Source organism: Meleagris gallopavo, chromosome 1 (assembly GCF_905368555.1).
Source record: "Meleagris gallopavo chromosome 1, MGAL_WU_HG_1.1, whole genome shotgun sequence".
Taxonomy (NCBI): domain Eukaryota; kingdom Metazoa; phylum Chordata; class Aves; order Galliformes; family Phasianidae; genus Meleagris; species Meleagris gallopavo.
Window position 1 is genome coordinate 113896828 of NC_139404.1, and position 18044 is coordinate 113914871.

Genomic DNA, 18044 nt, shown 5'->3' on the forward strand with positions numbered 1-18044 from the left:
CCAAACGGCTCTTAAACACATCCAGGGACGGTGACTCAACCACCTCCCTGGGGAGCCTATTCCAATTTTTAACCACCCTTTCTGTAAAGAAGTGTCTCTAACGTCCAACCTGAACTTACCTTGGCGCAACTTGAGGCCATTTCCCCTCGTCTTGTCACCTGTCACCAGTGAGAAGAGACCTACCCCGCTCTCACTGTAAGCACCTTTCAGGTACTGGAAGAGAGTTGGGGAAGCTGCCTCTTCCCCAGACTAAACAGCCCCAGCTCCCTCAGCCTCTCCTCATAGGGCTGATTTTCCAAGCCCTTCACTAGCCTCGTTGCCCTTCTCTGGACTTGCTCCAGTACCTCCACGTCCTTTCTGTACTGAGGTGCCCAAAACTGAACACAGTATTCGAGCTGAGGCCTCACCAATGCCGAGTGCAGGGGTAGGATGACTTCCCTAATCCTGCTCACCACACCATTCCTGATACAAGCCAGGATGCCATTGGCCTTCTTGGCCACCTGGGCACACTGCTGGCTCATGTTCAGCCAACTGTCCATCAGAACACCAAGGTCCCTTTCCATCAGGCAGCTTTCCAGCCACACCTCCCCAAGCCTGTAGGGTTGCCTGGGGTTGTTGCGACCAAATGCAGGACCCGACACTGGGCCCTATTGAAACTCATGCCGTTAAACTTGGCCCATCAATCCAGTCTGTCCAGATCCCTTTGCAGTGCCCTCTGGCAGATCAACGCTCCCTCCCAGCTTGGTGTCGTCTGCAAACTTACTGAGGGTGCACTCAATCCCCTCATCAAGATCATCAATGAAGATGTTAAATAGAAGCAGCCCCAGTACTGAGCCTTTGGGGACACTGCTTGTGATCGGCCACCAACTAGATCCAACTCCATTGACCACGACTCTTTGGGCCCGGCCATCCAGCCAGTGCTTCACCCAGAGGAGTATACACCCATTCAGATCATGGGCAGCCAGCTTCTCCATGAGAATGTTATGGGGGACAGTGTCAAAGGCCTTACTGAAGTCAAGGTAGACCACATCGACAGCCTGAACCTCATCCACTAAGCGGGTCACCTTGTCACAGAATGAAATCAAGTTTGTCAGACAGGATCTACCATTCGTAAACCCGCGCTGACTGGGCCTGATCCCCTCGTTGACCTTTAATTGGTCCATGATGGTTCTCGAGATTATTCATTCCATTTCACATGGGCAAGCATTACAGAGTCTGTTAATTCAAGACAACCTTTCCCAGTTTGTGGACACAAACACTTTTCAGTGCACATGCACAGCCTTTTATAAATTTCATACATGCAGATGGTCAAAAAATTTCTGAACTTCATCCTTTCTGTGAATTACACAGGGACAGCAAATACAGGCTTCCAGAAGTGTATTCATCGCACATTAAATATTACACTATTCTCTTTTCTGCAACAGATATCTTCATGGACCTCTAGTCACTAATATAGTCTCTCTCTAAACACTTCCTCAGCTTTTTTGTTTATCCAATTCAGTGCCAATGACAGTCCTAGCCCTATATTCCAGCACAGTATTTGAACATGCAGGAATTGCCTGATGTACTTCCTTCTTGTGTTTTCAGGCATTACAACGTCATGGTTGGTCTTCCAGTTCAGCACAAAACACCTTTCTATTTTTGCCTCTTTATAGGAAAACAGTAGCTTTAATTTTCTATTTTCTTAGGGATTACTCTCATGTGTAGCCGTGGAGCATCATATTTCATACCTATGAGTACATTTTTCATAACTATTTGTCATCTTTATTTCCATTCCTACACACATCCACAACACAAATTACATCTATTTCTGAAGCTCAAACAAGTTTGATTGTAAATTAAGCAAAATTTAGAGAAAAAAATGTACTTAAATTACTCTAGAAATATGGCTACTTCTCGTTGAATAGGAAGCTTGCCTGCTATACTATTATACATTGCTTTTTAAAAGATACATTTTCTTCTTTGTAATTTGAAAACTGTTGTAGAGAAAAATACAGTAGAAAATAGAGGGATTGGACTCAATGATGTTTTGAGGTCTTTTCCAGCCCCTGTGTTTCTGTGATTTCCCCATTTTCCTTTGCCTGCAGTCACCCACAGTCCCCAAAAGCACTTCAGCAACCGCAATGTGAAATGAAAGCTGGTAACTGGTGGCCAGCTGTATCATCCCCCTCCCTCTGGTTTATGAATTGTGTCTTTCTGGCACTGAAGGCCCCTTCTGACAGAGTGGGTTGTCCCTGTGCTCAGAGGCAGTCCTTCTCCGCAGAGTGCCAAGGCCCTTGCTCAGTTCTGGCTGTCCTGGCGCAGTTCTGCTGCCGTTCCCCTCTGGCATTACCGTGCAGTTCTGTTTCGATCATGACTCACTCGCTCACCGAGAGCAGCTACCTCGGAGCCAGCCCAGCCAGAACTGGAACAACCAATGTCAAGGTAGGAGGCTGTCTGCGGCTTCCTCCACCAGGGAAACACTGAGACAACAGAACTGTGTGCCATCAGGGAGGCACAACTAGAGAGAGTCAGACAGATTCATGTGCAGTCTGCATTGAATCCACAGTCCAAGGCCAGACAGCCCCAAACTCCCCCACTGATGTATCCAGCAGTATAAGCAGTAACGAGAAAAGGAAAACTGCCATGAGAAAGACTAACAAGAGGAGGAAGCCTGCCTCAAAGCCTGGGGTGCCTCTGCAGAACCCTTGCAGACTCAACGAGTTCTCAGAGAAACTGGTGGATGAAGTTGACAAGCTGCTATCCATCGTTTTTTAGAGCTCATGGCAGTGTGGTGAAGTTCCCCCCGATTAGAAAAGGGGAAATATAACCCCCATTTTCCAGAAAGCAAAAAAAGAAGATCCAGGGAACCACAGGCCAGACAGTCTCGTTTCTGTGCCTGGCAAGATCATGGAGCAGATCCTCCTGAAGGCCATACTAAGGCACATGGAAAATAAAGACGAGGTGATTGGTGATAATCAGTAAGGCTTCACCAATGGTAACTCCCCTTCTATCCATTATTCCTTCCTCTCCAACCTCTGGTTCCTCCTTCATGTTGAGATTTCAAGGTGCTCTATTCTACATTCCAAGCAATGATTGGGGTGAAGAAAGGTGGTCATAGGTGCCTTTAGAGCCTTTCCCCAGCCCCTTGCAGGGGCCCGCAGCTATGGGGCTAGTCACCTCCTGTGACAGCACAGGGAAGGGTTAGAATACCCCAGTCCATGGGTCTCTGGTTCTTCCACATCTGGGAGACAGCAGTCTTTCATCGCATAACCCAGCACTACCTCATCGCTGTAAGGTCCATATGGGATTTTGGAAATGTCGCAAACAACAAATAAAACAGTTGTTGTGGAAGGGGAGGTGATGTGCAGTGGTGAAACGTCAGCACCTTCAGCAGTGGCCATCACCTACACAGCAGGGGCAAGGATGAGTGAAGCAAAAGAGAAAGAATGAGAATGAGAGGGGTGAAAGAGAACATGAGCGTCAGGCAGAGATGATCTGGAAGGGTGCTGCCAGAGAGGCAGCTGGCCTCAACCTGCTGCTCGGAGAAAGGCCAAGGATGAAGGAGACACAGAGAAATGACAGGGAGACAGGCAAGAACAGAATGTGTCATCTGACATGGAGAAAGATGGGCACGGCAGGACTTACTCTTTGTCTGCAAATGCAAGGAAATGGAAATACGCCATGAAGGAAGATGCAATAAATAAGTAAGCAGCCAGATAAAGAAATACACATGACACAAGCAGAGTCAAAAGTGGAAAAATAACCAAGCAGGAGTGAGAGGATGCATGTCAAACCACCTGGCTAGGCTGAAGTGAATTCTCCAAAAGTTCAGAGAGAAAGAGACCTGTACCTCTAAGTCAAAACACAGGAAGAGCTCTGAGTGTGAACAACAAAGTAATCTGCTTTGGCAAGCCATGTGTTTGGAAGATATTCTGCAGGAGACACAACATAGCCACGGCAGGGGTTTTGGCATCCTGTAGAAATGCCCATCCCTGTGCAGACACAAGCTCTGCTGTGGGAAGTTTGCTCCCCTTGCAGACCAGTTCATGATGTAACTGGTATGGAGATGATCTACAGCAGCTATTAAAATGAAGACTTGGTAAAAAAAAAAAAACTCTTTGCACTTCTTAGCCAGGATTTTAGTATTTAAAAATATTTAATAAATAATATATAAAAATATATACACATATAAAAATATATAATATATATACATATAAAATATATATACATATAAAATACATAATATATATATACATGTAAAATATATACATATACAAATTTATAAAACATTTATAATACATAAAAAAAAATTAGTTCAGCGTTTCTTTTCATTCTTCTCCCGTCTCCACTCTCGAAGATAAAACTCTCTTATTCTCCTCCACGTCTCGCTAGAAAAAAGAGATTCTCAAGTTGTGATTGAGTAATTTTCACCTCAAACAGACTTTGAGAGTAACAAAGAAAAAGCTGCTTCCTCCTTGGATCCCTCTAAAAGAGGCAAGCTACAAATGGGACCACAGCATCAGCAAAGGCAGGAGTGCCAGTACCTGTCTGTTGGCTCAAGCAGCTGGAAGAAGTTGTCAATTGTGACCTCTGCATGGCAGCGGGTGAGGATGACCATTGCCTGGCAAAGGAAGGGCATGAACGTGCTCTGCTTCATGGATGACATGCAGCTGCGCAGGATGTAGACAATCAGTGCCGCCTGAAAGAAGAAGGGAAGAAAGAATGACTTGCTGCATCCTTGACTCTGCAGTAAGTAACCACGGACATTCAGCACATGAGCAGTGCCAGCTCCCTTGACATACTGCCAAGTCCTAAGCCTAAATTTCACACCAATCATCCTGTCCAAGCCCTGGCTTTGTGCTCAGTCTGTGCTTCTTTAGCACAAGAGGCAAATGGCACAAGGCGTACTGCAACAACCAGCAAAAGTCCAAGACACGTGGAAGAAAGTCTCTTACGTCCCAATGGATGTCCTTCCCGTACATCAGCAGAAGGGTGATCATCCACTTCCCAGCTGCACGCACGCGCATTCCTCTGCCTTTCCGGAAGGTATCCTCGATGGCCATCATGAAGTCGACAGTTTGTTCCAGGGGGAAGTTTCTGCACACCATCTGCAGAGAAATGAGAAGCAGGAGAGATCTCATCACTGCACTGCGGCAGCTCTTCAAAACAGAAAGCAGTCTTGAGGGCGTTCTTAGTTCAGCAGCTTGCCGCTCATTCAGGCGGCAATCACAACGCTCCTGCTGTCCATGCCCTGCTATTTATATGGAAGGCGGTTGAGCCTTCTCTCAGCTGCTCCACCCATGGTGTTTGCTTACATGCAAAGCCTACCTAGCAGCCACAGTCACACACACACATGCACACATACACACACACACACACACACACACACACACACGCCTGAAGGCCAGACATAGCTCAGCGCCTCCTGCTACTTGCTGAGAAAATTGGTCTCAGCTCATTCTGGAAATGGTGGGTGAGATTGGGGGGAGTAGAGGAATGTGCAGAAGCCTACGCGCTGAGATCCTACCACCCCTTTTTGGGTCCACTTACCCTTGCAATTTTGGACAAGGTCCGGAGCTGAGCAATGGTGCTGCTGTCATTCAGCCCCTCACACAGGCTCCCGATGTCTCCCATTTTGATGACTCTGTTGGCTGCCTTGGCTGGAAAGAGCACGGGGAGAAAAGGGAAGTCATGCTTCTTGAAATGGAACCTCTTTCCATGGGGACAGAGGACAGAGTGGGGACAAGAAGACAGCTGTGCACAGTGCCTCTCCCTCCTGTAAACAGGGCCCAGCCCGTGGGGTTCTGGTAATGCTGTGGAGGAGAGCGGAGGGCTGGTGCATGGCCGCTCTACTCACCTTGGATTCGGAGAAGGGAGCTCAGGCAGGTGGCAGCCAACTGGCGGGATGTGGGCATAGGATCACATGTCAGAGGTGCCAGAAATCCCACCAAGGAGCCAAAGTGCTTGCAGGCATCTCCCCCCTGCAGGAATGAGAGGCAGGAACAAAGTTGTAGGCAGCCCCAGCTCTCCCTAGCTTCTCCCGCCTGTGCCTTCCCCACGCAATGGGTGACACAGCATGCACAGCTGGGCGGAGCTCGCCTTCCAGCTCAGGAGCACCAGGGAGGGAGCCAGGGGCATGTGTTGGGGCTCTTTACTCACTTGAAGTTCTTCACAAGCAGCCAGCAGCTGGGAGCAGGTCTGCAGGGCTCTCTCGCGCTCCCACATGTTGTCTGATGTCATTGATTTTTGCAGGACCTGGAACAGAGCATCTGTATGACTGAGGACATCTTTTCTTTCCCTTTCTGCCATCCTTCTCTCTGTCCCTCCTTTCCCGGTACTTTCACTCAGGGCCTGCCCTGTGGCTCCATGCAGCCCCCTGCTCTGCTGAGCACTGGCACTGCTGGCCCGGCTCTCTGCAGACACTCCTTCCTCCTAATCCAGGAGCTTTTCCTCAGCTGTAGCCTGCCAGGGGCTGGCTCCTGCCTTTCCCCTGCAGGGCCCATTTCTCTGCCCATTTCTGAGCTCGCAGTGAGCCGGCATGCCAGCAGGCACCATGCTTTCTCCCTTGCCCCACACATACTCACATGGACTATGTTCTCGAAGAATCCACGGGTGGTCCCTGTCTCAAGCAGGACCGCCATGAGCCGGCCCAGAGCTTTCAATGAGGTTTGCTGAAGCTGAAAGCAGAAGAGGGGATTGAGGTGTGGCATCATGGCTGCTGCCAGAGCATAGGTTGTGTATTCTGAGAAAGGGCTCCGACTGAGACGTGGCTGGGAAAATTACAGCAGGTTACCTGCAGGTACTGTGCTGCTTGCTGTAACTTCTTGATCTTCAGCATCATCCTCGCTGAAGGGTGCATCACAATATTCTTGCAGCACAGAGTCAGCATTTCACACATGTCCTTGCTTCCTAATGAAGGCTTCAGCTTGCTGACAGGAGGAAAAAAGGAAGAGAAAACAGAAAGAGCCTTTACTAGTGCTCTCCAGAGTGGTTCAGACAACATCTGAGATTCTCCTAAGCAAAAGCTGCAAAGCGAACACCCCCAGACCATGCTGCTGAGCACTGTCTTTAGCTCCATCAGCACTCGCCGCCGCCCCGGCAGCAGTGAACAACCTCCCTCTTTGAAGGGAAGGAGACCCCAGGTCTCCCTTCTCTTCCCTGCCAGGGGCAGGAGCACCAGGGCCTTTCTCTCTGCTCAGAACCTGAGCTTAGCTGGGCACAACAGCCCAGCCATCTCTCTTGTAGATGTGGCTCCTCACCCTCTACCCCCTCCAGGCCTTCGGAAGCTACCCTAAAGGGGGACCACCTTCCTGCCTGGCCACTCCAGAGGCTCCAATCCTTACCTCAGCTGCTCCAGGGCCAGAACTACCTTGAGGGGCACTGGGGATACACGGGTGCCCAAGTAATACTTCTTCAGCAAGTCCTGCAAGTACCAGAGAGACATTGTCAAAGTGGATAAGGGGCATGTGAGAGCTCTTGTGCGACACAACTGCCACACACCAGCCCCATCACTTCCACATTTCCCACCAAGGCACTACAAGATGCAGCAACTCCACAGCTGGTGGACCTAGCACCCAAAGTCCCCACCAGCTGGAGACGTGTGGCTGAGGGAGGCCTGTATGGCTCCAGGGGAGCAAGCCCCGTGGCACAGCCCAAAACTCCTCTGCAGAGAGCCCTGGCTCTAGGCACTCACCATCAGGATCTCCAGCAGCCTGCTCTTCAAAAAGGGGTTAAAGAAGGTGGAGCCACCCACAGCATAGAAGGCAGAGCTGAAGTCAGTGATGCTCTGCACCAGCGCGAGCTTGTTCTGCAAGTCCTGAGGCCCAAGAGAGAAGAACATTCTTTGAACTGAGGGAAGGGCCAAGGGCTGCAAGGGGGACACGTGGGGGCAACGCTAAGGGAAGGGCTTGGATCTTCATCTGGGCACAAACCGTTCCCCAAGGGACCTTTGGAAAGAGAAGGCCCATTGAAATGGGTATCCCCCCACGTGGAGGGGCTGCAGCTGGGCGCTCTGACACCCTGGCATGCTTTGAGCTCTCACCTGGCAGCTGCAGCTGTACAGCAGCAGGATGTTGCCCACAATGTCTCCCTCCAGGCGGGCAAGCAGCTGTTCCTTGGAGGCTTGCAGTGCCAAGCTGCCATGGGCGAGGATGAGAGCGCTGCGTGTGGCGTGAGCTCTCGTGCTGTTCAGCTCCATCTGTGAAGGGAGAAATGCCTTGAGACACTCGCTCAATGGCCCCCAGTGCCCAGCGATGCACCTGGGCTCCCAAGGCAGGAGCTGCTGTGAAAATAAGGCAGAAGAATGCCAAGATGGAAACCCATAACACTTTACCTTCTTGCGCCTGGAAATCCTACTATTCCGGCCTTTGCACAGCCTGGACGCAAACATGGTGAGTGTGTCCAGGACTATGTGGAAGTTGCTCTCAGCAGCATGGCTGACAAGAGAGATCATTCCCTGCACAAAACAACAAGGGGCAGTTGGCGCAGGCTTGAACCTACTGACGCAGCCAGCCACGGTGGCCGGGCTGGTCCTCACTTGAGGGAAGCAGCAGCAGGGAGGAGATTGAAAGGCCTGGAACAGGGCCAGGAGAAGCCCTCTGCCCCAGGGACGAAGCGGGGATGCTCGCAGAATCTGGAAGGAAAGCTCACCTGGGCCTCAGATGGCTCCTCTGCATTTGCTCCCTCCAGGTGCTGCAGCAGCTTCTCTTGGACGTAGAGGACTTCCTTACAAGCTCCCAGAACTGTGCCCAGAGCCTTGTACAGGAAAGACTGCATGGGAAGGGAGGAATAAGTTGGGATGTGGTAGCAACGTGACTGGCTGGGAGAGGGCCAGGTGGGAAGGACCCACGCTCCCTGGGAGTTGCTGAGAGCAGCTGCAGGGCCGAGCTTTAGCCAGCCCCCAAGCAGTTTGCAGGCAAAGGCCCTCTGGGGGGAACGGGCTGGAGAAGCAGCAGGAGCAGCCCCAGCCCCAGTTGGGCACCTGCAGCTGCACCGCTGGGTAGAGCCGAGGGCAACCTACCTTTTCTCCAGAGCTGCTGGGAGAACTGCTCAGCTGCCGGCTTAGCTCGCAGCTCAGGGCCTTGGTCCAGGCCTCGTCCTCCATGGTGTCCAGCGACTCCCTCAGGAACTGTTGGAGAGCAGGAAAAGCCAATGTTCCCTTGCCCTTTGCCTCTTCCCACATTCCCAAGTTGCTGCAGCCTTCTGGGGAGAGGTGCCTCAACAACAGTCCCTCTGCCAGCTCCCCCCAGCATTCCCTCCCTGGCTTGTATGGGGGTGGGGCTCCTTGTGGCATGCAAGCACTTCTCTGCACCGTGCCTCCCAACAATGCTCTACCTTTAGCAGACGATGCTCCCACTCTGTAGAGTCCATGAAGCTCTCATCTTTCCCTGCACAGCAAGAAGCAAAAAACTCTTGCTTGGGATCAAGCCACAAAAGAAGAAAAGCAGCAAACCTGGCTTTGCCTGACTCAGCACTGCCAAGCTGGGGCCTGTACCCCCCCCACAATGACCTGTCCCTCCGCACAAACACTGTTCCAACAGGAGCACTTAACTAATGGCTCCAAGACAGCTGTCTCAGGGGACTTGAAGAGCCTATGCATGCCCTGGAATGGGCAGATGCCTTGGGGAAAAGTTCCCTGGGCCTCAGTGCTGTCTCCCTAGAATGGAAACAGCAGCACAGCAAGCAGTGGGCTGCAGGCAACACTTCCCCTCTGCCACGCTGCAGAGCTGCATTTTCACTCTTCCCCTTCCTCTGCCCCCTCTTCCTCCACCTCCGCCCATCCCTTCCCACGAGCACTTTACCTTTGAGGCACTGCAGCAGCAGGGGGATTTCAGCGGCCCACATGGCCCCCACAGCTCTGTGGATCCTGCTGTGGAGGTTTTGGATAAGCAGCAAGGCAGCGGCTTGGAGTTCACTGCCTGCAAAAGGGCTCCCTGCCACCACCTGAGCGAGAGCAAGGAGAAGCAGGGTCATTTCTGCAGCAAGGGCGGTGGCTTCCTCCAGGAGGGAAGCAGCCTGGCTCTGCTCTGGAGGGCACGGAGCAGCCAGCAGCTTTGCCCATGGTGCTGTAAGCCCAGGTAGAGAACAGCATCCCCAGGGGTGAGGCGGGTGCTGGCACACCCGCCCATGCTGCTTCCTCCTTGAGGCTTGTGGCACTGGTCTCTGGAGCATCTACTCACCAGCAGACGTGCCAGGAGTATCTGGGGAGTCAGCAGTGGGCCTGCAGGGAGAAAGAAGTGCTGAGTGAGATGCAGACACGCCGTGCCCGGCCATGTACACCTCTGCTGTACATTCTGGATGCTAACACAGTTCAACGGAGCTCACGAGGGGAATTTCTGCTCCTACCTTGAAACATGGAGCTGAGGAAATGGGGATCCAGTTCTTCTATCTCCTGCACTGTCAGGTCCCCTCTCTCAGCCAAGGCTTGGACGCAGCGGGATACCGGGATAAGCATGCCGGTGTACTGGGCTGGCACCACGTACAGCAGCAGCCGTGGCCACAGGAGCTGTGGGGAACAAGGCAGTTGAGCGTGTCAGCGTTCCTGCCTCCACTCAGAGATGAAGAGGACTCTGTGAATTTTCCTGAGTCGTGTGTGCTTCAGAGCACATTGGAGGAGAGACCTGGGGTATTGGAAGGGGACAAGGAACACGTGGTGCAAAGGCAAGGAGTGGCAGCAGGGCAGAGTGTGACTTACTTTGGTCATCCCTCTCACGGAGACATCCAGAGACCCCAGGATGTCCATGCACAACTCTTGGAGTGCTCCTTCTTCCTGGGCTTCCTGGGCAGAAACATCTCCGGCTGCCTGCACAACAGTGGTGTTGTTGCTGGTTACTCTCAGTTCTCAGGAGCCTCTCAGGAGGCTCAGGTGTGGCCCCACTGCTGCTTCTGTGCCAGCCTCTGAGCAGCATGGGTTTTCCAAAGGAAGATGCTGCTCACTGTCCTTACCCTTCTTCCTGTGGTGCAGCTGAACTCATTGAAGATGTGTCCCACCACATCCCAGGCTGAGCAGCTCCAGGCATCAGCATTGAGCAGATCCTTCATGAAGTGCAGAATGGCCCTCCTCACCTGCCAGGGTTCAATTGTGGGTTTGATTTCTTTTTTTTTTTTTTTTGCCCTTCGGGCATACACAGAGACAAGAAGAGCAGAGGAGAAGCCTTGGCCCTGAGGTGAAGGCCAGGCCTTAACACCAGGCTGTGCAATTTCCATGCGCAGCACAGGGACCTGCCCGCTCCACTCTGCCTGCTCACCCCACAGGAAACATTGCGACCATGCATTCAATGCCCCAGCACCTTCCCTAGCACCCCAGCCCTGCCCGTGTTGGCAGCAGCGTCACTTCTTGCCATCGGGCTCTCAGAGGACACAAAGGAGAATGGAAATACTTCCCAGGGTCTGAGTCCTTCTAGTACAGCCTCACCAGCCCCTGCCCCGAGGGAAAGGGTATCCCTACCACCCCAACAGTGCTTTCCTTTCCCACATCAGCTCACCTTGGTCCTGGGATCACTGCACAGACACTGCACAGCCTCCACAATCTGGGGCAGCTTCTCTGTGATTGCGGGCTCTGCAAGAGATGCACAGAAGCATACATGGAGGCACAACCTAGATGGCAAAAGGGATCCCTGGAAGTCCCAACCCGTGGTACTGACCGTCAGAGCGAGCCAGAGCACCGAGCAGACCCAGGGCTGCCACACAACTGTCCTTCCTCTGACCACCCAGCTGCGACTGCAGAAACAGGACTGTCTCCTCTGGGCAGATTCGGGCTGCAGGGAGGAAATCCCACACTGTGTTATCAAGAAACTCGCGCCTGTTCCAGAGGTTTGCAAGAGAGGTTTTGGCCAGGGCACCGCCAACCATCACCAAATTTCCTCTCCTTACCCTGCAGCAGAATGCAGTGGGTCAGCTCTGCTCTGTCAGCCTCGCTGTGCTGTTTGGTGTCATCAGAGAGCTGTGGGAACAAGGTGTGGGAACATTTGAGAAAATCACATCATCACTGAGTATGGAAAAGAAACTGCGCTGCCAGCTCTTGTCTCCCTTGGCAGTCTCAGGAAGAGGAGATGCAGACAAAACACAGCCTGCTCCAGGGGAACATGCATGGCTCTGGAGGAGCCACAGGCATGCAGGAGCTAAGGCTGAGCGGCCATCATAGGCTTGGAGCTTTGCAGTCCTCCTGAGACTTAGCCAAGAGGGGAAACTGCTGTGGGCGCAAGGATAGGCTTCCCTTACCTGGTAGAACACGACTCTGGTGATGGCCAGAAACTTGTCCTCTGGGATAACGGACTGAACTCCCTCTAAGGCCTCCAGGAAGATAGTGAGGCTCTGCAAGAGACCAGGAGAGGAAGAAAGGGCTGAAGCCACATCTAGCCACTTGGGATTAGCAAAACTGATTCCCAGTGGTTTGTCCACAGGGAGAAGCTCCTGCACAGGCATTCTGGTTTGTCCCCCCTTCCCAGCAGCACCAAGAGAGACTCTCTGCTCACAACCAAGCCCTGCTTGGGCATTTTTTGCCCTCTTCTCCCCCATCAGATACACCTGGACGTGGTCCTCCTAGTTGTTAGCACAGAACTCCTCAGGCATTCAGAGCCCAACAGTGATGGTGGTGAAGCCTCCCATCCCCAGGAGTGACTCTTTGCTTCTTTCTGGCCCTGTCCAGGTTCCTTCACTCTTCCTTCACTGAAGAGCCCAGGAAGCCTCAGACCTCCCTTGAACACCTGTTCCTTCTTTCTCCAAGGGCTTCCCGCCTGCTCTCTGCATCCCACTGACCCTTCTTGGTCCTGGCCCCATGTCCACACTGAGCCCAGCACAACGTCTCACCTTGGTCCCCCTGCAGGTGTCTTGGACCTCCTGATACTGGTGCACAAGCCAAAGGATCTGCTCCCAGATGTGCTTTCGGTGCAGTTCCTCTTGCAGGAGGACAGCCATCATGGAAGCCACGGCCTCGAGGACGGCCTGTTTGTCCTGGAGAGGGATGGCAGAGGCCCAGCATAAAAGACTGAAGGTCTGCCCTCCTACAGAGAGGGCTTTCTCTTTCCCTTCCCCTTCCCGATGCCCCTGTGCCCAGCAGGAGATGGGCTTGCTCTGGAGGGCAGGCAGGTTTTCCCCACACCCTCATCCCCAGTTCTCCCTGCCACAGTGCTGTGACATGTGGCTGCTTCCTGGCAAGGAGATTCAGCCCTGAGCACAGAGCCAGTTTGGGGCCCTTTGCAGAGTCCTCCCACTCCCTCTTGTCACCCCTCTGCTCTCAGCCTGCTGGACACTGACAGGGCTGCCATCATGGATGCCCCAGCCGCCATCCTGGGCTGAGAATGCAGCAGTGCTCACCTTTTCCTCCTTGCAGTCCTGCCAGTTGTTCAGGACAGAGCAGAAGAGCTGGTAAAGTTTCTCATAAATCTGCTCTTTCTCCATAAGAGGCCAGGGGCATTGCTTTCCAGAGCACAAGTGAACCTTGACTCCTTCCAACCATTGTTTCACAACTGGAAAAACAAAACAACAACAACAAATAATTAATTTAAAAATAAAAATGAAACTAAGAAGAAAACAAACAAACAAACAAACAAAAAAACACAGGATAAAAGGGAGCCCCTGAGAGTCTGCAGCAGGGCAAGGTGCAAGGATTGTCCCAAGCCCCGCTACTCTGGGGCTGGCACTCACCAGCACAAGCAATGCGCAGGGTCCGGCCGCTCCTCACCTGGCCCACCACACTACGCAGGCCAGCCAGCGTCAGCCACATGAAGGAGATGCACTGTGGAGCTGCAGAGAGGAAGGAGATGGGCACGGTCAGAGCCTCAGCAGGGAGGGAGGAGAGGCTGCAGCCCTGCATCCCCCAGCTCTACGCAGATCATGCGCAAGGGGAGAGATCCCTTCCCCCGGTTGTTACAGATGCCAGGAGGCTGAGGGCACTCTACCATAGCTGCTGAAGAGTTTGCTCAGGGTGACAAGCACAAACTCCTTGGACATCTCCCGTGTGGCCTTCAGGTGGCCCTGGAGCTCGGCCATCACCAAGGAGAAGTGTGTCCGGGCCAGAGCCACCAGGACATTGCTGGCAGCCGTTCTCACGCTGTCCATCACGCCCTGAAAAAGAGTCACTGGTGACACACGGCACAGGAGACTGCCCGAGACCTTCCCTTGGAAAGGCTAAGCCACCACCGTCCGCCAGCAGAACACCAGCGCGGGCAGATGGCTCCCTTTGCCTTCAGGAGTGACCTCTCACCTGGGCTGCTGTCAGGTCCTGGGACACCTCTGCCAGCAGCCGGTTCACCACTCCACATGGCGGGCGGCTGTCATCTTCCCACAGGACGTGCTCCAGCTCGCAGTACGCCTGCGCTCGGTCACCCTGGGGACAGAGATAGGTCATGTTTTGCTTTGCCCTTGTTCCTGGGGAGCGGCCCGCTGCCACCCATCGCTATGCCGATGTGCTGCCGGGGCCTGGCACCCACGGAACCGTGGCACTGGGCCAGGGTCTGATGATTGGACATCCCCAGCTCACCTCCTGGTCTTGCAGGCGCTGCAGCAGTAAAGTCACAGCAGAGGCAAAGACAGGGCTTTCCACCCTGCCTCTCTCCCTGCGACGTGTACGTCTGGGCATGCAGCCCACACAGGCAAAGAGACCTGGAAGGAAAGAGCAGAGCAGCTGTCGCTGGTGTTGCTTGGAGCCAGGGCCGAGCATCCGGCCAGCTTTGGGAGGAACGCTCCTCCAGCCCCACAGTGGGGGTGGGCTGTGCTGGCACATGTGTGGTCAGCAGGTAGAGGGAAGAGAGCCTTCCCGTTGCTGGGGTACTGGGGAAACCACGGTGGGCAGCTGCACTCAGCAGAGCAAGGGCAGTGCTGCTGGCACATCCTAAACAGGCATTGGAGGCACACACGTGCTCGGGCAGCGTCACGGTGTCCAAAGAGGTGGAGGGGCCTCACCTCGAAGGGCTCTCAGCCGCTCCATCACAGCAGGATGTTTCCAGATAGACACAACACTCTCTCTGGGTTCACTTCCTGCGCGTCCCACAAGCGGACTGAGCCACCGCTCCCACCGCTGCCGCGGGCAAAAGTGACAGCAATTGTGACATCACACTGAGGAGTGCCACCTCACAGAGAATGATGTGCCCTGGGCTGGGGAGCAGACCGCATGCAGGGCAACCTTGCAGGCCCCAAAACACAGCTCGTTTTTGTGAGGAACTTGGCTCCAGGGTGGACACATTCCACACTGAAGCAGGGAATCACCTGAGCAGATGAGGGAGTGCCCTGGCCGGGGAGCAGCTGCCAGGCACCGTTGCCCGGCATTGTCTTAGTGACTGGGGACTCTATGCTGGGAGGTACTGGGGCCCCCATCTGCTGCCCAGATAATCTCTTCAGAGAGATTTGCTGTCTTCCAGGGGCACGTGTCAGAGATGTTAACATAGGCGACACTGTTTTGGGTGCATGCTACAGGCCATCTGATCAGGAGGAGGAAGTGAACGAGGCCTTTTACAAACAGCTGGAAGTAGTCTTGTGATTCTCAGCACTGGTACTTATGGGGGACTTCAACCATCCTGATACCTGTTGGCAAAGTAACACAGCCAGGCACACAAGGTCCAGGTGGTTCCTGCAATGTATTGATGATAACTTTCTGACACTGGTGGTGGAGGAGCTGATCATAGAATCATAGAATCATAGAATCATAGAATCACAAGGTTGGAAAGGATCTGCAAGATCATCTAGTCCAACCATCCTTCCATTACCCTTGCTACCACAAGCTACTAAATCATATCTTGTAGCTCTTCATCCAGATGCCTCTTGAACACTGCCAGGGACAGAGACTGCACTACTTCCCTGGGCAGGCCATTCCAGTGCCTGACCACTCTCTGAGAGAAAAAGTTCTTCCTTATGTCTAATCTAAACCTCCTCTGGCACAACTTGTGGCCATTTCCTCAGGTCCTGTTTGTTGCCTGGGAGAAGAGGCCAAACCCCTCCTCATCACCCCTCCTCCCTTCAGGCAGTTGTAGAGTACAATGAAGTCTTCCCTGAGCCTCCTCTTCTCCTGTCTAAACAATCCCAGCTCGCTCAGCTGCTTCTCAAAAGATTTGTGCTCCAGACCCCTCACCAGTTTTGTTGCTCTTCACTGGACATTTTCCAGGGACTCAATGTCTTTCTTGTAGTGAGGGACCCAAAACTGAACACAGTACTTGAGGTGCAGCCTCACCAGTGCTGAGTACAGATCACCTCCCTGCTCCTGTTGGCCACACTATTTCTAATGTAGGCCAGGATGCCATTGGCCTTTTTGGCCACCTGGGCACAGTGTCAGCTCGTGTTCAGCTGAGCATCAACGAACACCCCCATGTCCTTTTCCTCTTCACAATCATCCAGCCACTCAACCTCAAGCCTATAGCACTGCATGGGGTTATTGTGGCCAAAGCGCAGGACCAAGCACTTGGCCTTGTTGAACCTCTGAAGGGCCTCCCTACCCTCAGGCAGGTTGACACTACCTCCCAACTTGATGTCATCTGCAAACTTATTGAGAGTACCCTCATCAATCTGCCTGAGGTTAGGGAGGCCATTCAGAGGGATCTAGATAAGCTGGATCTGAGCTGAGGTGAATGGGATGAGGAAGTTAAAGAATTGAACAACTAGAATTCATACTTTTCAGTAAATATGTAGATAAAATCTTAGTTATACCTCTTTAGTGATAGTGCAACAGTGATGAAACTGTTTCGTCAGCTGAGTTGGAAACTGTAAGTAAACTATGAGCCCTGGCTTGTAGAGGTATTTCTGCTGGTCCTTGCCAGGCATCTCCTGGGACACATAAGTTGTGCTATGGAGCTCCTGCTCTGCTTCAGAGCTTAATCAGTTGTATCTCCAATAAGCCTCGAAGAGTTTTATTACACTGTAAGACACATCTCTGAATAACTCCAGCCATGAAACACTAGCAATTCAGTTGCCAAAGAAGTTGTTTATAATAATGGCCTGAGACAGGGCCAACATACAGAGCTTCAGAGTCCTCAGGCAACAGCTTCTCTTGCGTGTGCTTACCTTCAACCAGCTAATAAAGGGACTTGAGATATGAGAATCTGTAGTTAATGGTAGCATTACATTTCTTCCATAGTTTTTACAATAATCGTAAGTCACTTTAGGCCGTCCATTTTCAGGAGATGACTGCCTTGCCCCACGAGCTGAAATCTCTATTCCTTCAGCCTTGTGACTCATACTGCACCTTTAGTCATATTTTAGCCTTCAGAACTGTGCTCTCTGTCATATCTTATTGCTTAATGCATGTTCTCACAGCATCACACCACCAGACAAACCTCAGTTTGATTTTTTTTAAGAAAAGCACATTCACATGCCTGATTTTTAAAAAGAATTCTCCTTAAATATGAATGTTTAATAGCATTAATAGATTTTTTTTTTTTCCAAATCAATTGCGCTATGAAAAACGATAGATTCAGGAATGCCTTTAGTGTCTTGAAGTTCAAGACAACTTACCTTCTTTCTATATATTTTGTGTGGATTCTAGTGACATAACAGTAACTGTGGAAAGGGAAAGTAGCTCTGAAATGCCAAAGTTGATTCGGTGGCTTTACAAACCATATGGCTCTTCAAAGCCCTATTCTATGGCAAACGTACTCTCTCCTGTGCTCTTTCAAAAAGGAGAAGCTATTGAGAAATATGAGATGTCACCAGTAAAACATCACATTACTAAAAAGAAAATTGGAATCAACATTATATAACTGTTAAAGGTATATATATATATATATATATATTTTAAATTCTTCTTTTCACCATTTGGAAGGATCTGGGTTTTTTTTTTCCAGATGACTGTAAAAATCATTAAATCACGATTCCATCTCTACTCTGCACTAAAGACTCTACATCTGCTACTCAGAGACATCTTCCTTCTCTTTCCCTGTTCCTTGGGCTTGTGGAGCTGTGACCTTCATTGCTTGCTGTCCCACCAGCCATGACGCAGGAACAACTCATTCACAGATTTTCCTTGGAGGTCTTCATCTCCCACACGTCTCGCTGCTGTCTTTCCTTGTGATTGTCCCAGCAGTGTTCAGAAGCTTCCAGTTCCCATCAGTCCATCATGCTAGCAGCTGCAAGCCCTG

At 51.9% G+C, this 18044-nt stretch overlaps 1 protein-coding gene across 1 annotated transcript; it reads right to left on the reverse strand.

Moving 5' to 3' along the window:
• Nucleotides 1-4297: 4297 nt before the first annotated feature.
• On the reverse strand, nucleotides 4298-14908 carry LOC146545580 (maestro heat-like repeat-containing protein family member 2B). Its single transcript, XM_085223828.1, has 31 exons — nucleotides 14884-14908; nucleotides 14462-14583; nucleotides 14186-14308; nucleotides 13881-14046; nucleotides 13627-13725; nucleotides 13297-13448; nucleotides 12790-12933; nucleotides 12202-12294; nucleotides 11854-11923; nucleotides 11625-11738; nucleotides 11466-11539; nucleotides 10927-11046; nucleotides 10676-10783; nucleotides 10327-10486; nucleotides 10161-10201; nucleotides 9783-9924; nucleotides 9316-9368; nucleotides 9002-9109; nucleotides 8632-8751; nucleotides 8315-8437; nucleotides 8024-8179; nucleotides 7676-7798; nucleotides 7326-7405; nucleotides 6776-6911; nucleotides 6567-6659; nucleotides 6142-6237; nucleotides 5840-5963; nucleotides 5533-5642; nucleotides 4938-5090; nucleotides 4527-4681; nucleotides 4298-4370 (listed from the first exon to the last, which is right to left on the reverse strand). Exons 1-31 carry the CDS (start codon nucleotides 14906-14908, stop codon nucleotides 4298-4300), a joined length of 3456 nt encoding a protein of 1151 aa, XP_085079954.1.
• Nucleotides 14909-18044: the final 3136 nt, after the last annotated feature.